At 46.2% G+C, this 17542-nt stretch overlaps 1 protein-coding gene across 1 annotated transcript; it reads right to left on the reverse strand.

Annotated features, from left to right (window-relative positions):
* Nucleotides 1–826: 826 nt before the first annotated feature.
* FXR2 (FMR1 autosomal homolog 2) lies at nt 827–15925 on the reverse strand. Its single transcript, XM_037495399.2, has 17 exons — nt 15474–15925; nt 9380–9432; nt 8913–9006; nt 8178–8249; nt 7918–8066; nt 7557–7650; nt 7017–7133; nt 4764–4934; nt 4225–4303; nt 3777–3886; nt 3470–3556; nt 2977–3199; nt 2584–2781; nt 2299–2499; nt 2108–2203; nt 1861–1961; nt 827–1522 (listed from the first exon to the last, which is right to left on the reverse strand). Exons 1-17 carry the CDS (start codon nt 15552–15554, stop codon nt 1427–1429), a joined length of 2022 nt encoding a protein of 673 aa, XP_037351296.1. The 5' UTR covers nt 15555–15925; the 3' UTR covers nt 827–1426.
* Nucleotides 15926–17542: the final 1617 nt, after the last annotated feature.

A 17542-nucleotide genomic window follows, 5' to 3' on the forward strand; every position in this document is an offset into this window, starting at 1 on the left:
CGGGAACATCAAAAGCCCTCAGGGTCAGAGTTGTGCTAAAAGGAATTTGGGACCAGCCCACCACCACTTCCCCTCCCCACACACACACACACATTGAACCCTTTTCTAGCACCTATAGCTCCTCAAACCCCTGACCTGCCTCTGGGGCAAGAAAGGCGGGCAGAGGTAGGCCATTTTTGTTTCCTGAGTCATCCCAGCAGGTGCTCCAGTGATTCAACCCCTCCCCAGGTGAGAAAACTTAGTCCTCCCAACTCAGTCCCCAAACCTGGGTTTCTCCAGCCATTCAATTATGTTGTTTTGTCTCCATACCTCAGGGAGGCAGGAATCCCAGGACAATTCCCAGGGCTAGGGATGAGAGGTCAGTGATGTGGATGCTGGTGGAAAAGCCTGGATCCAGAGAAACCGTAGGAATGAGGGCTGGACACCTGGGTCCCAAAGGCTGCCGTGAAGGAACCCTGCTCCCAACTCAGCCCAGGGCCCAGCCCAAGCCGTAGGCCTCGGTAATCGGATTAAGCAGCCTGCCTTGGCTCAGCCCTCAGCCTGCTCCAGCTCTAAGCAGCCCTACCTAGCCCTTGCCGTGACTCAGGGTGTAGGAGTGGCCCAGCTCCCTCTACCTGCAATCCTGGGGGAGGGGAAAAGCCAGTCTTTGGGATCAGGAGGGTACCTGGGCCTGGGGAATTTAGGAATGTCAGGAATTCCCAGAAGTAGACCATCTTTGGAGCACTAGAGAAGCCAGGTGTGGTCAAACAGGAAACAAGGGCCAGAGGCCAGTCCTAGAGAAACAGATGGACCAAGCTGGGCACAAGGAAAGCACAGGAACCAGAAAGCCATTTGGATTTTTTTATTCTCTTTTTAAATACTGTACAGTGAAAAATAAATACGCCTTCTCATCCACCAGACAAGGTTGGTCCCCCCCTCCCTGGGGGACCTTGTCACCCCCCTTCGTACATACCCCTGGTTCTACTCCAAAACCTTCCCCATGCCTCCCACCCACGTATACCCTTACTATCCCCGTCTTCCACAGTGATGAGGCCCCAGAAATGGGGGGTACAGGATGGGAGGAGGGATAGCAGGGGAGCCCCCCTGAACTGTCAAATCTGGGTGGGTCAAGGAGCACCCCCCACCAACAGGTGGAGAATGGGGGTGTTCAGAGAGATTGGGGCATTAGAGGATAAAGGCACATCCAGTCTGATGGGGGAAGGAGAGAGGCTCCCCTCACCCTGGGGGTAGGGTGGACAAGAGGGGGGGTATGACCCTGTTACACACCCCTCCACTAGCTCCTGGAGGTTGGGGGGGACCCAAGCTGCTGTGCCACCCCCCTCCCCCCTAGATAAGAGCAGCTCCAGCGCAGGTCAGTCAGGCCTGTGAGGGCCATGGTGTTGGGCAGCAAGCGAGATGGAGAAGGGAGGGATGTGGGCTGGAGGTTTTATGAAACCCCATTCACCAAACTACCCAACTCCAAGGGGGCGGAAAGCTCCCCGTTCTCTGAGGGGCCCTTAGGAAGCTTGCTGACAGAGTCACCCTGAGGGGGAAGCAGGAAACAAAATGAAGAAAATCATGTGGTCAGTAGAAATTCAGTTAATGACATTCCCTACCACCCGCCCCCTCCGGGTACCTAGTGCCCCCAGGGCTTCGTCCCCAGATCTGACTCTAGTCATTCTCACTGGGACACAGAAAACATGAACCAGACTTTCCTCTTTCCTATTCAAACTTTCAGTGCAAAGTTTTAAATAAATTTCAAATTCCATCAGACCTACACAGCTTTCCCTGCAATGCAACAAAATACTTCTTTGGGAATTTTCTTGTGCCCCCCATTCCAGAACAAAAAAACGTGAGGCAAACTACATCTTGCCTGCCTACCTTCTGTCCTGAAAGAGAGTCTTCTGAGGGTTTACTGCATTCCAGGGGTGGCCGCTGGCGGCTTTGAGACTCTGCTCGGGAGATATAGTCAGCCACAGTCACTGGGGGGAGGCAGAAGAGCAAGAGTTTCAGAAGGAACCCAGGTATCCAGCCCCTAGACACCCGCCAAATCCTAACCGCTACGTTCCACAGGGTAGGAAGCACTGCATTCTCTGAGATCTGAGGAAGACTCTGGCATCCAGCTGACCTGGCTGTCGATCTCCACTGATAGAACCATCAGTCCGGTTACCGCGGTTGCGGCGACGGCGGCTCCGATTACGGCGCTGGGGTCTTGACTCATCTTCTGTGAGGCAGGGAAAGGAGAGTCACACATCCGATCTCCCATATTTCAATTCTTCCCCAGTTCTAATTTTTTTAGACCCCAGGCGCACACCTTACCTAGGCCATTCTCTGTCATGCTGGGCCCATCAGACTCTAGGCCTCCATCCATGACAGTCCTATCTTCATCAGTGCGGCGGCGGCGGGAGCGGCGGCGCCTGGCACTTGCTGGTGGGGGTTCCCCTGGCTCTGAATCAACTGGGGGCTCTGGTTCAGATGTGTCCAGTAGACTGTAGGGGTTACTGTCTGGATCCTTCAGCACTAGAGAAAGAGAAACAGCAAGTCAGGAGTCCATCATCTTTCATTCTAGTCCACATTTATGAACCTAGCTCTCTGTACTGGTACCTGAGCTAATAGATGAAGAGTTATATCTTGACACAGGCCGGGTGGCAGGTGGGGGTCCCCTACCCCGGCCGCCAATTGGCCGCCTCCGGCTTTCTTCCCCACGGGTTGGGGGATCCCGGTCACCCAGCCCAGCTCGGTTGGACTCCTCCCTCTTCTCTGACTCTGTTTCAGAAGCTGTGGATGGGTCAGAGCTGGGGCCTAAAGGACACAGTGGAGGGTTAATCAAGATAAGTTACCCCACCCCAGCATCCATTATAGCAACTAAACTGGAGACTTCTCCATCTCACTCACAAGTCCCCCCAGTTAATCACCTATTACCATCACCCTTTCTGCAAGCTACCACCAAGACCTCTGACTCTTCCCATAAGCCTCCCTCTCCCATGGTTGTCTCACCATAGGTAGGAGCGCCTGTCCGCCGGCCCCGGCCCCGGCCCCCATAGCTGCCCCCATAGGTTCGGGTGGTGTGGAGGGAGGATGAGGAGCTCTCATCAGTGGTATATCCGGCCTTATCACTGCTACCGCTGCCCCGCCCACTCCCAGGAGGGCGGAAGCCCAGCCCAATCTGCCGAAGCTGTTCATCAATTTGCAGCCTCTCCAGGCGAAGCTGCTCCACCTCCTGGTTGGGTAGAAGATGGAAGAAGATAGAAAAGGGTAACAAATATAAGATCACGCTTCTCTGTCCTGAACATCCCTACACATCTAAACTCTCAGGAATTCGAGGAAGACAATGGCTAAATAAGGAAAACTCTGAGATCCGACCCCATAGCCTCAAACTTGTACCCAATGGTCCCTATTCTATTCAAGAGACACAAACTGAGTACACAAACTATCCATCGATTTTCCCGTGCAACACCCAAATCTGCCCCCTCCATCACCCCTGGGCTACCTGGAGATAGGAGAGGTGATATTCCAGCAGAGCCTGAGCATTGCTGATATTCTCTCGGGTGCCAACAAATATGAAGGGAACCATTCCCTGGAGAGCAAAGAGAAGGAAAGATGAATCAGGAAGAGTACAACGGAAATAGTAATCGCATCCTATATCCTAGAGAAGCCCACCCCACTGGGATCTTTCTGACTGAACATCTACTAAGGAGAAACCAAAGTTCCCATGGTCCACCCCCTAGAAATTCCAGCCCTCAGAGAATAATCCCACCTATTTCTGGAAACCAATCTCTAGGCTAGTTGCCCCATACCTCCTCCCTGGGATTCTTCTTGTCATTGTCACCTTCTACTCGAACCCTCACCACACCAGATTTATCCACAATCTCCTGGATCACTTTCCCATTCTTCCCAATCACTTTGCCTAAAAGGGAAAAGAAGAAATTAGGCCTTTTTAAAAAAAAAAAAAGAAAGAAATAAGAGTTAAAACACAAGATAAAACTATTTTCCAACTTCTATATGTGGATTCTGTTTAATTCATTCTCCTGCTAGTAGGTTTTGGTGAATTTTCACAAGACAAAATAGTAAAGTCACTAGAAATTTGTTCTTCCATTTTTCTCACTCGTGCTGTAGACTACATTTGTTTTATCCCTGTGAAACTGAAAGTCCTTGGAGGTGTGAAGTCCAGAATTACTTTAGAGAATCTCACATCTGGCCTCCAATTGTAGTCTTTCATACATACACACCTCACCCCCAACTCACCAACCAGGTTCCTGGGCACTTGCACAGAGTCCTCAGAAAACTCCAAGTAGCTTCTGGCCTGGCGGCATGCTTCAGGAGTCTAAGGAAAGGGGAATGGGGAGTCATCACTAAAGCAGAGGACATAGATTTTAAACAACGATATGCCTGCTACTGCTTTTAGAAAAATGTGCTGCCATCAAAGTCAGGGAGAGGAGGTCACCATGATGCAGGATTCCTTCCTATTTCACCCTCTCCTCTATATCTTTTTCATATTTTAAGATTTATTTACTTATTCATAGAAGAACTGGGGTGTAGGCCAGAGGTGTGGGGGTGCTCCCCACCAGAGTGGGGAACAGAACAGGTGAATCTCCTAAAATACACTGCTGAGGGGAGCAGTGGGTGAGACAGGAGAAGTCTGCTCCATTGGTGGTTTAGCTCCTTGGCCCGGGATCAAACTCAGACTATCACGGTGATAGAACTGGGGCTTAACCCCTAGGCCACCGGGGAGGCCTTTTCTTCTGTATCTTGAGGGACCCAAATAAAAGTTATCTTTTGCTGACCTCCCCATAGATGCGGAAAGTGCAGGTCTCTTCACCCAATTCAATGGCCGTCACCCCAGGAACTTTTCGGGCCTGCTGGATGTTGGCACCATGAGTCCCAATTGCCAGTCCCATCAGGTCCTCTCGCACTGTGAACTCCTCTTGGAATGCTGCTGCCAGCTGCTTACTTGTCTGAGAGGAAAAAGCACTATAGGAATCATGGTGGTGGAATCTCAGAACACCTGTGCCAGATACCTGACGCTTTGCATTATTTCAATAAGGAAAACTGTGTAAAAGCCAGACTCTGCTGACCACTATGTGGAGCTGCATGAAGAATTCAAAACTTTTCATTCTACTCCCACCTTCCAAATACCAATGGCTTGGAGGGGAGGAGACAATGAGGGCAGAGTTTGGGCTGGAAACCACCAAACTGTATTTGGCTCTAACACTACCTTGTGTGTTTCTAAACAAAACACACTTTCTGTACCTCTAGTCATTACATCTAACCTACTTCATTCCCAGACTTTCAGGAGGTGTATGGTTGGTGTAAGCAATTTTTTCACAAGGTTAAGATGCAAGTGTAAAGAACTATTACCTTAACCAAGCTAATAGCAGTTCTCAAAATAAAAACCAAAAAGTAGAACAGAAAACACGGGGTTAAGAAAAGGATACAAGAAGCCTAGAGAACACATATTACCATTTCATTTCTCAATCAGTTTTGTTTTTTTTTTTTAAAGATTTATTTATTTTCTTATACAAGCACTGGGTACAGTCAAAGTGCAGGAGGGTGAGAGAATTCACCAGAGCCAGAGTGGGAACAGAACGGGCAGACTGACAAAGCACACCACTGAGGGGAGCAGCGGGCGGCAGGAGAGGTCTGTGCACCATGTGGGACCCTTGCCGGTGGCCGGGGATTGAACTGGCACTGCAGAGGCTGCGGGCAGCTTTGCAGCCCAGCGCTCAACCACTGCGCCACGGAGGAGGCCCTTCAATCAGTTCTTAAAGGGATTCCTGGGCTTAGGGGCAGGGATAGAAAAGGTTCTGGAAGAATGAGACCCAACCAGAAAGCACCAAATAGGAAAGCTGTCTGAAAGGGGACATTTCCAGATTGCAGTCCATTACTTCCTACTTCCAAGATGAATGGAGTTGAATTACAGTGAGGATTTACACTAGGCAAGAAGAGAAAAGCTGGTAAAAGGAACTAAGTTGAATGTTCATAATAACTGAGTTGGAAAGGGAGAGGACCTACAATGATTTACAAATGTCTTTTAGAGAAATGTGCCAAGGATTTTATTTCTTAAACTGCCTGATGAGTATATTATTTTTTATCTTTTAAATATTCAATAATTAAAAATAAAAGATTTCTCAAAAGCAAACCTATTCTTAAAAAGCTTGTGATTAACTTAGCTCTTTAGTATATATTATCACAAAAATCTAAACAGTCAAGTCCTAGGAGACTTGAATATTCATAATTTGCCACCAGGAAACCTGCTCATTGGGAACTGGACAAACACTGTTTGTAACAGCTGAAGGTAATAGTGAACTTTAACTGCCAGTGCCCTAAGTAGCAGTCCTAGAGACGTAAAAGATTACCATAACCCAAAACTGGCAGCGGTTCAAAAAAAAGACTAAAAAGATCAGTTCACTTGATAAATGGAAACAGATGTTCAAACATACATACACACTACTTGTTCAGGATGGTATAATACCCAAGAAAAGGGAACCTGACAATCATAAGATGTCAGAACCCAGAAGACTTTGTAGAAATATCTTAAAGACCCAATTGTTATAGATGCAGAGATAAAGCTCAGTGAAATCAAATGATCTGTCAAAGATCAATTATGTGACAAAACAAAAATTAGGCTTCCAAGTCCAATGGTTTTTTCAATGTACAAATGGTTCTCAAACATGTCCCACACAAAAGTTTAGGTTTCATAGGTGATTTGCAGAATGCTGGTAAAGAGCCATACCTCCCTCCTCCCCACTATTAGAGTTGCTCTGATTAACAGATTGATCTGTTTTATGCATTATGCATTCAAGTAAAATTTCACTTCATCAAAGGGGCCCATGGCTAAAAAAGTTTGAAAATAACTGTTATTGTAACAGGTAACACATGATGCAGCTATACCATCTGGAAGAGTCTGGGATAAAATAGCCTTTCCCAGTTTAATGGCACAAAAAGACCTTAATCCTTTTGTTCTGTAAACAAAAGAGCATGGGTAGAAGATAGGGTGGAAGGGAGGAGGATCAATAAGAAATAAAGCCAAAACTTACTTCTAGATGCTTTGTAGCTTCTTCATTTCGGGACATGAGTAGCAATTTAGTACGCAAGCTTCGGAAATGCATATCACCTAGCAGAGATGCCCGCTTCACAGGGGCTTCTGTGGTTGACTGGGAAGAAACCAATGGAAAAGTTATTAAAGCTGACTTTGAAAACATACTGGGGAAGAACCAAGGACTGGGAATCAGTCCCTAAGTCTCTTACAGGGCTGCCTAAGAAAAGTGATTTTAGATAGCAAGCAAGGTACAAATACTAGGTAGCTAGTACAGGTAAGAACTATACAGACTTATTTTTGAGAATTCCCACCCCAGACTGCAATATGATTGCCAGGTTAAAAAAATAGTAAAGTCATACATGAAGAAGACTAAAGAAAGGCAGGGCTACCTGGGCCCGCAGGGGTCAGGAGCAATGATGTCCTCTCTGACAAATAAATAAAAGCATATTTTAGCTCCTCCCTTTCCGTAAAGGGCTAAAAGGGGAGAAGGAAAAATTATTGCAAGGACCGATGCAAAAATCAGACAGGAAAAACTCACCAGAATGAAGAGTTCACTATTTGTGATGTTGAGAAAGATGCAGTTTGCTCCCAAAGCTTTTTTGAACTCTTTATGGACATTTTCATTCGAGCAGCTGCAGAGAAAGAGTAAAGTACTCAGAGGACAATGTGTGCAATGCAGTCAGAGGTTCAGGGAGAGAGAGACACCAGGAAAAATAAGAAAAGAGGAAGGATTGCAGTAGGAGAACAGACTTGAGAAAAAGGAAATGAGAGTATACTTAGTAAGAAAGGCTCTAGAGGGCAAAAGAAACAGGCAAAAGAGTGAGGCCTGAAGGAAAAAGTGCAGAGAAGAGGACTATAAAGAGGGCCACCCCCAACTTCAGACACCCCCTAACACTCACGCCTCTCTCAGATCCTCAGGCACAGCCATTGTAACCTTGAAGAAGCTGCCTTTGGTTGCAAGGGGATTGGGATTCACTGGCCGAAGCCGTTCCAGGGTGACAATCTCATTGTAAGTGGCATCACAGGCAGCATATTCAATGACATAGAACTGGCAGAGAAAAGAAAGGTGAAGTTGTAGATGACCTGAGTTTCTATCTCCCACCTTTCCATAACTAAAACACTTATTTTTGCAATTCTCCAAAGATCTTTAGTTACTCACATCTCCCTTCATCATCCGCACCCGGGCCAGCCACCAGCCACAAGGTTCTTGCTCATTTGCTCGAGAATAAACCTAAAGAGAAGTTGAAATAAAGGATATTAAAGACTGGGCCTCCCTGGTGGAGCAGGGGTTAAAGACACAGCGCTATCAAGCTAAAGCCAGCCACTGCAGGACGAGTTCGATTCCCCGCCATCCAGGGAGCTGACCCACATGTCGCAGCAGACCTCTCCTGTGTCACCAACTGCTCCCCTCAGCAATTTCAGTATATCTGCCTATTCTGCTCCCTACTGTTTCTGGTGAATCCTCTCACCTCCCGCACCTCTGGCCTGTACCCCAATTCTTGTGTGCATAAATAAATATATCTTTAAAAAAAAAAAAAAAAAGAATGGAACAAGCACTGATACCTGGGAGGTATCCTAGATAAAGGAAACCAGAGAAGATGCTAATCAAAAATCAGAGGGCACTGGATTTTAGATGCTGGTATCAGAAATGAAAGAAAAGTGTTTCCCCTGAAACTGGGAAGCACCATAAGAGTTTGAATGACCATAACAGGGGTTGACCCAGGGAACTGCTGCATTTTTCCATAGGCCACCTGACTAAATGTAGCAGCTTAGCTTGGGAAGAAAGGAGCATGAAACAACCAGTGAGGAGCACAGGATACTAGTATCAGGGTTGAGGAGATACAAAACCCTGGGAACAGTGACATTCAGAAAGGGTGGACTCCATGGCCCTTACCTCCACCTCATCCCCTTCTGTAATCTCCTTATTATAGTCAGCCGGAGGTGGTAGCCGGACATCCCCAAAAGGAATTTGTCTCTCACTCTGCCAGCTGCAAGGTAAACAGTGATATGAAAGCTATGAAGGCCGATGCGGTTGCCCATTTCTTTAGGAAGGAGTTATTGCCACTGCTGGGCAATGTCTCTCTCCCTTGCCTGCTGATCAGAGGTTAGTCCCAGACCCTGCTCCACACTTGCAGTCCCGTTTTCTTGCTAGAACCTCAATTCTGGTTCAAATGTCTCACAACTTAACCTAATTTCAGCCCTTTCTTCTAAGTTCTTGTGTAAGTTAAGACAAATAAGTTATCTACCCAAACCCTTGGCTCTCCCCCACCTATTACATGCCTCTTAGGACTTAGCCGCCCCCTCGTCTCCACTCTCCTTCTAGGACCTAGTATGCTGGATTCTCTACTCCCAGCGTCTTACTTGTTTTCAAAGAAGATGGTAACAGAGTCTTCATGGACATCCTTCACAAAGCCCTAGAATGAATTTTAGAACAAATGAAAAGAAGGAAATGATAATTTACCAACATCTCAGCCATCAAGGGAACAATCATTCAGAAGCCTTAATACTAGCTTTAGATGGGGCAACATTCCAAATACAGGTTCAGAAAAAGTTGTTAGGGGAGAATATGTATGTTAAAGTTTAGACAGAAAATGACATTGGCATGGAAAGAGATATGGCAAAATCCAGAAATTAAATAGAACGTAGAAGGGGCAGTATCATCTGTATGAAACAAACCTAAAAACTGGTGGTCTACTATGGTCTACAGGGTCCTCCCTAACTGTCTGCCTCCTGTTGTGCTGAGCAAAGTGCCAGAGTTCAATTAAAATACCAACAACATTCAGTAAGGCTAAGAATATCCCATGAGACAGTGTGAGGCTGTCCTGGAACACCTAGAGGACATCTGAATCAGCCGAGAGAGAGAAGGGTCTAATCCCCAATACAGTAGGAGACCTGTGTAAACTTGATGACCAGGTACTAAGAAGACAATCACAACACTGGAAAAGTTCAAAATGATGAACAGCTTACAGAGAGAAAAAATTAGGGCTTAAAGAGATGTGGGATTTCTGAACATAATACCAAGAATTTGAAGAGGATAATAAAATTTGCAGAAAACCCCAATCTTGAGATCACAAGGCAAAGAGATGATTCTATCGTTTGTTCACCTCCTGCTTTCTATGCCCTTACTGAGGAAGTCAAAACAATGTGTTCAACCCTGTGCTCCCAATTTTTCTATCTTTTTCTTTTCCTATTTTTCACACACTCAAAATTAAGGATTGCCAATGTTTATAAAGTCCAATTTATCAACTTGTTATTTAATGACTGAGCTTTTGATTTCATAACTAAGAAATCTTTGCCTAGTCCAAGGCCACAAAGGTTTCCTCCTATGTATTATTCTAGAAATTTTATAGTTTATTTCAGATTTAGGTCTATAATCCATTTTGAGTTAAATTTTGCATATGGTACAGAATATGAATCAAAGTTAATTTTTAATTTATGGATATCCAGTTTTTTTAGTACTATCTATTGAAAAGACTATCCTTTCTCTACAGAATTACCTTTGTACTTATGTCAAAAATTAGGAAATGTAAATTAATGCATAATGATATCAGTAATTGGTGGAGGACTTTTGGGAATGACAGAAATGTTCATTATCTTGGTTGTGGTGACGGTTTCTTATATAAATGTCAAAATTTAACAAATGGTATACCTTTAAATAGGTGCACGTCATTGTATATCAACTATACTTCAATAAAAGCTATTAAAAAAAAGTTAGGGGGGGGCCTCCCCGGTGGCGCAGCGGTTGTGCGCTGGGTTGCAAAGCCGCCTGCGGCCTCTGCAGTGCCAGTTCAATCCCCGGCTGCTCCCCAGCCACCGGAGGAGGGTCCCACATGGCGCGCAGACCTCTCCTGCCGCCCACTGCTCCCCTCAGCAGTGTGCTTCAGTCCTTCTGCCTGCTCTGCTCCCCGCTCTGGCTCTGGTGAATTCTCTCACCGTCCCACGCCTCTGACTGTACCCAGTGCTTGTATAAATAAATAAATAAATAAATCTTAAAAAAAAAAAAAAAAAAAGTTAGGGGGTTTCAAAATATATAGAACTATTCCTGAGCTTTGCAGTCAGGGATAAAGGCTGAGCTTAGGAGAGAAAACACCAAAATTACACACTTGTGTCACTCCCACCTCACTAGAATTGGCCAATCATAAACAATTATAATATTGCTGTTTCCTTACAATGGGAAAATCTTCTGGAGCCCCAGTATTTCCTCAGAGCCTCACTACTGCCAAGGCATTCATAGTACTCCTTGTCCCGCCCGGCCTCTTACCCATGCTCTAGTTTTCTCTGTCATCCTCCCCTTCCCTCCAAATGTTTACACCACTCTTCATTCAGCTCCATCAATACACGCCTATTTTTCACTCAAGTCTTCTGAGGCACTTTTACTCCTCACTGCTTGCCTGAGTTGTCTATTTAAGCGCCTTCTTAAAGTATCCTCCTCCCACAAACATTAATGCCGTATCCCTGGCCTTGTCTTCCCCCCTTTATAAGGGTCTGTCTGGATTTCTAGAAACATTTCAAACGCCTCTTCAGCAGACTTTATCCTAAATTCTTTATCCAAAATGTCTATCCCCAAGCTTTACAGATAGCTTATCAAGAGTTAGCTTTTTTCAAAACATTTAGAGAAGAGATAGAAGAAAATCACCTGTCTCTTCCACTCCTAGATCTACTCATTCACAAACTATATGCTTGTACTAATCACAAGGGATAAATCAATTCTCCAACTCATTAGGGTTGGCTCCCAGGTGGAGGGCAGAATCACCCCTTCCCCCGCCCCCAGCTATTATGACCCCCCAAGGCAAAAATGCAGAGTTCAGAATGAAGTTACACCCTTCACATTACTCAGCATTTCAAGCAAAAGTCACTCCACTCTTATATTTCCAGGGCCTTTTTCCTTCAAATTATCTCCAAAACAAGATTTCTCCAATCCATTCTCTGCTTCTTAATTGTACCCACATTACCCTATTTTTTTTTTTTTTTAATTTAAAGATACCAATGGTGGGGCCTCCCTGGTGGCACAAGGGGTTAAGTAAGACACAGCCTATGAAGCTATCCACAGCTGCTGCAACACAAGTTCGATCCCCAGCCAAGGAGCTGACCCACTTGGTGCAGCAGACCTCCTCAGACTCACCTGCTGCTCCCCTCAGCAGTATATTTCAGTCACTCTGCCTGTTCTGTTCCCCACTCTGTCTCTGGTGAATCCTCTCACCCCCGTACCTCTGGCCTGTACCCCAGATCTTGTATGCATAAATAATCTTTAAAAAAAAAAATAGGGCCTCCCTGGTGGCACAAGAGGTTAAGCACAGCATTATGAAGCAAACTGCAGCCTCTGCAGCACAAGTTTGATCCCCAGCCAACCAGGGGGCAACCCACATGGCGAAGCAGACCTCTCCTGTCTCGCCCGCTGCTCCCCTCAGCAGTGTACTTCTGTCAGTCTACCTGTTCTGTTCCCCACTCTGTCTTTGGTGAATCCTCTCAGCCCCTGCGTCTCTGGTCTGTACCCCAGCTCTGTATGCATAAATAAATAAATCTTTAAAAAAAAAAAAAACAATAAAGATACCAGTGGTGGAAAGTGAGCTCCTAGTTCTGTTCAGTCCATGCTCATTGGGAAGATAAGCAGGAGCAGATGAGTAAATTTCTAGAAAGTCAACAAGATCCAAAGGATGAATTGACTCAGCAGCCCTGATACATCCTGGGTTTGACTTACAAGGCATAGGACCAGGCAGAAGAAGATAGAGAACCCTTGGCTCCTAGGTACATCAGTTTCCTTAAATTAGAAAATGAAAAATTAGTCCTCACCTGTACCTATTTTCTAGTCCTTGGGTCTCAAAGAAAGGAGGGAGTTAGATGAGAAAAACAGGTAAAGAATGGGTAAAAAAAACATGTCCTGAAGCTGAGGATGCCCTACTCCTTAAGAAAAAAATGGGAATTAGGATATCTAGACAAGGTCTGAAAAGGTGGATGACATAAGATATAGAAGAATAGATGTTTCATTTGAGAGACTATGATTTAAAGTATAAAATACAGTAAGTTCCGACACAAAAAAGAACTGATGGGTTAGCTACAAGGTAACTTAGATACCAGATCTGACATTTTTGCAATACTGTCCTGGGAGATCAATAATAGGACACAATTCTGAAAGGGGAGAAAGGGACCTCTGCAAATTCATAGCTCTAGAAACATGTGAACACTCCTCGACCCACACTTATCTTTGACGAGTCATGAATATTATTAGATGAGTATCAAAGTCAAAATAGGTAAGGATCTATATGGTACTGAAAGTTCAGTAAAGATTAGTTTGATTTTAGGGACTTACTGTTTTTAACTGAGATCTGCGACAGAAAATGTTAAAGATCAGAACATAAAAGTCATTACCTGGCTTTTAGCTCAACTCCACACTCTACTCTCTGATTCAAAGTTGTCCTGTCTCCAGTTCACTGAGGTCTAGTATTACAATAGTCCACATAAGAAAAGGGAAAGATTCAGGGAGAGAGATTCTGTAGGACACATATGTGGAAAGGGAATTATCTCTTTTCCCAGCCTCACATAGTTAATTTGAATGGGATACCAATCTTTCCCAGTTGTGCTTGGCATCCATGCTTCCTGGAACAAGAACAAATATCATATCTTGATCTCAGACTCAATTTAAGAACGACTTTCCGTAGAACCCAGAATTTGGGAATAGAAAGGACCAGATAAAGCACAAGATTCTGGGGAAAATTTCATAAAGCCTTCTGAGGAAAGGTATTTCAACAAAGGTAATGCAAGTCCGGGGGGAAGAATATAAGCAACAAATGTATTCTATCAGCTTCAGAAAGGAATTAGAGGCTTTTGCCAAAGAAAACAGAAATGCTATGGAGAAAGGCTTGAAAAATCCTGAGTTTGGAAAGTATGCAGAAAAAAATGACAGAACAGATCAACTGGGAATTTCTTCAGACATGGAATAAAGTGGTTCCTGGGGATTATGAAGGAACAAGAAATACTGGGATAAAAATTGAGAGGATAAGGAACAATGGATGGCTATGAATACCCACAGGCGCTGGATATAAAGAAATCTGGTTAGAGAAGTAAGGCAGAAATGTATAGGCATTTAGAATGGGTAAAAATATTACCACACTGAACTTATCAATTGAAGGTGGGGCAGAAACCAACTCCAAGGGCAAATATGAGACCCTTTTCATTATAGTAAGATATGACTTTACAAGGAAGAATTTGGATAGTCATTTTGTGGGCATGAATGAGGAAAAGTCAATTGTGAGAAAAGAACTGAGGAGAAGTGAAGGAAAGATGACTCTTACAAGTGATGTTATGAGATGATCTCTGCTCTTGCTCCTTTGGATAAAATGAAAGAATGAGAAAAGACTGTGTGACAATTGGGGGCATAAAGTCCAAAGAGGTTTAAAACAACAATCAAACAAAGAAAAATTCATGAGAAGCAAGATGGGACTCCTTCTGGATTAATCTACATGGGAATTAAAAATATATCCTAGAACATGGATTCAGAACAAATACAGGAGGCAGTAAAAGGAGTTCTAAGGAACCATATCCCAGACGGGAGGGGAGCTGAAGATGGTTCCTTTCTCCTTCAAAAACAGGCTGTCAGATTCCCAAATTGGGAGAGTTGGCCAAAAGGCTTCTAGAAGTCCAAGCCCTTAAGATGAACACAAGGGATCCTCATGAGATGACCTTTTACAAATCATGAAGTTTTACTCTCCTGAAGATGAAAAAAGCATAGGTGTGATCTAAATTTATCTGAGGTCAGAGTGAGATGATAAATACAAAGCCACACCTGAGTAAAATGGTAGCCCATCCAGCCTCAGGATAAAGGGGTGGGGTGAGAGACATGTGAAAAGATGCCACCTTATGGCTAGGAGGTAACTTGACTGGTATAACCTAGGGTTCCTGAGGGCAAAGATAACAAATGCCATAAATGAATTCTGCCTGTTTCTCCTTGAGTTGGGAATACAAATATAGGATGAAAGTGAAGAGATTCTTTCAGAGCCAGTAGGCAGAGGCCTCTATGAGGGAGATGAAAGAATCTAATATGGGACGGCCTTCCCAAGGGGTTAATGGGGGAGAATAAAGAGAACTCGCCATGTGCTTGAACTGTGAGGAAGATGGGTTAAGGTCTAAGGTATGTCTTCTACCAGGATGCAGGAAAAGTCAATAACAAACTGGGTAAATGGGGTCTCTTCGGGGGGCTGCGTGGGGCGCTGATCCAACCACAATAGTGCCCTGACGTTCATTCCAAGATGGGGGTTTAAGCAGGTGTAACAGAGGGGCCAAAAATCCGAGGAAGGGGGTTCACTCCCAGCAGTCTCCCAGGAGGACTGCGGGTGGAAGCGCGGGTCTAAGGTCTAAGGGTCAGGACTTAGCTCCGAAAGCTCGATCCCGCGCCACGCTCCCCTGCTCTCGCTGGGGGAAGGGGCTAAAGACCGGTGTCCCGGTCGGCTCGCCGCCTCACCTTGTAGAAGGCCCCGTTGGAGCCGCGCACCTCGACGGGCAGTCCCGGCTCCACATCCCCCCCCGAGGCCAGGCCGCCCATGGCGCCGCCACCGCCTCCGACTCCCCCGGCGGTGGCAGCAGCAGCGGTCTGAGTACGGGCCGGGCCAGGCCCCCGGCGTCTCCCCGGAGGAGGAGCCGGAGGGGGAGCCGCGGGGGGCGGGAGCCGGGCCGGCCCCACGGCGGCCCTGCCACAGCCAACGAGCAGGGGGCCGGGGCCGGGCCGCTCCCCGTCCGTCGCCGCCGCCTTGGTTTCCGCCACCGTGAGGGAAACGGCCGCCGCCGCCGCTGCCTTCGTCACCTCAGCTTCCGCCCGCCGCCTCCCCGGCTGCTGCCTCAGTCCCGGGACCCGCTGCTGCCGCTGCCGCCGCCGCTCCACGGCCTCCACCTCCCCCTGCCGCCGTCGCCTACTGCGCAGGCGCACCGAGCACCCGCCCGCCTCGCGCGGGGCCCTGAGGGCCACGGCGCAGGCGTCAAGGTTGTCGACCCAGCTTGCGCTCGCCAGCGCATCAGGGCTTCCACACTCCCTGCCGCTCTCTCACGCCCCCTTCTGGTCGCTGACTTGCGCTTGCGCAGGACGAGATCAGCTTTCTTTCTTCGCCACCCCACCACTCCACCACCCCGTCTCTGCCTTTCCCCGCCCCACAACACTGAGCGCTAACCAATCACGGGGAGGGAGGGGCCGCGTTCGCCGTGCCGGATTGGGTGCCCGCTGCTCCGGTCAGACCACACCCACATCACCGCGGAGTTCCTCCAGCCTGGGACGACTCAGAGATGGGCATGCGCCTAAGTGACTGCTTGGTCACTTTCCCTACCTTTGTCTTTCTTGGTGCGCACGCTCCAAAGGAAAAAAGGTCCAGAGGCAAAAAAAAAAAAAAAAAGGGGGGGTCTGATGCGCATGCGCTGGACTTCACCGCTGTCCACACGCTAATGTGGATGCTTGAGCTTCTGTAAGTCTATTCTCTGGAAGGTTTAAGAGTCAGGTTTTTGGCCTGAGAGATTCTGATAATGCATATAATGAAAGGTTAAAGAAAAATTTCAAGGCAGTACCGAAAAGCAACTTATATAAGCACAAAATTTGATATCTGAATGCTGAGGAAATTCAAAATAGGAAAAAATTTTGTGGAATTAGAAGGAAAGGCTAGGTTTCTTGAACTGATATAAGCAAGAAACTTAGGTAGACGTGAATTAAATGCACTAGAATCATTTAGCATGTAATCATTTAGCAAGTATTTATTTAGCCCTCACTGTGTTCCAGTTACTATTCTTTTTAAGATTTATTTATTTATGCATACAAGAGCTGGGGTGCAGGCCAGAGGTGCGGTGGGGTGAGAGGATTCACCAGAGATAGAGTGGGGAGCAGAACAGGCGGATCTACTGAAATACATTGCTGGGGGGAGCAGCGGATGAGACAGAAAAGGTCTAATGAGACAGGAGAGGTCTGATGAGACAGGAGAGATCTGCTGTGCCATATGGGTCACCTCCCTGGCCAGGAATCGAACTCGTGCTGCAGTGGCTCAGGTAGGATAGCTTCGTAGTGCTGACGCTCAACCCCTTGCACCACCAGGGAGGGAGGCCCCTTCAGTCACATTCTAACTGCGAGGGATACAAAGACAAGGCGTGTTTCCTGATCTCAAGGAATTTATAATATATTGGGAAAGGGTCAGATGATTAAAAAATAAGTTCAAACAAATAAGTTAAATAAGAGCATAGAGTTGTTTGAAGATATGGTAGAGATGAGGGCTAGGAATAGAGGGAATCCCCAGGAGACAATGGTTAGCCTTCAGAGTGGTTAGGGAGACCACTGCAGAGGTGATGCAAATTGAAATGTGAAGGATCAATGGGAGCTCACTAGAGGAAAAGTGCAATAAAAGTATTCTTGAGGAAACAAGGAATACAATGATGCAGAGTAGCAGAAAGAGCATGTCTTTTGGGAAACCACAACTAGTTCAATAGCATTTGATTTAAAGTAGAGAGCTGTAGGAAGCCACTGAGTATAATGTGATAAGCTTTGTATTTTATGAGACTGAA

Source organism: Talpa occidentalis, unplaced genomic scaffold, assembly GCF_014898055.3.
Source record: "Talpa occidentalis isolate TD23 unplaced genomic scaffold, MPIMG_talOcc4v2.1 talOcc4.7, whole genome shotgun sequence".
Taxonomy (NCBI): domain Eukaryota; kingdom Metazoa; phylum Chordata; class Mammalia; order Eulipotyphla; family Talpidae; genus Talpa; species Talpa occidentalis.

What these genes read in the sequence shown, in the direction of transcription:
- FXR2 (XM_037495399.2), bottom strand. Translation starts at nt 15,554, where the DNA reads ATGGGCGGCCTGGCCTCGGGGGGGGATGTGGAGCCGGGACTGCCCGTC. An exon ending in TGCGGATGATGAAGGGAGAT is followed by an intron (nt 8,067 to 8,177) that starts GTGAGTAACTAA and finishes TTTCTCTGCCAG; the next exon opens with TTCTATGTCATTGAATATGC. An exon ending in CAGTGGAGATCGACAGCCAG is followed by an intron (nt 1,962 to 2,107) that starts GTCAGCTGGATG and finishes GCCTCCCCCCAG; the next exon opens with TGACTGTGGCTGACTATATC.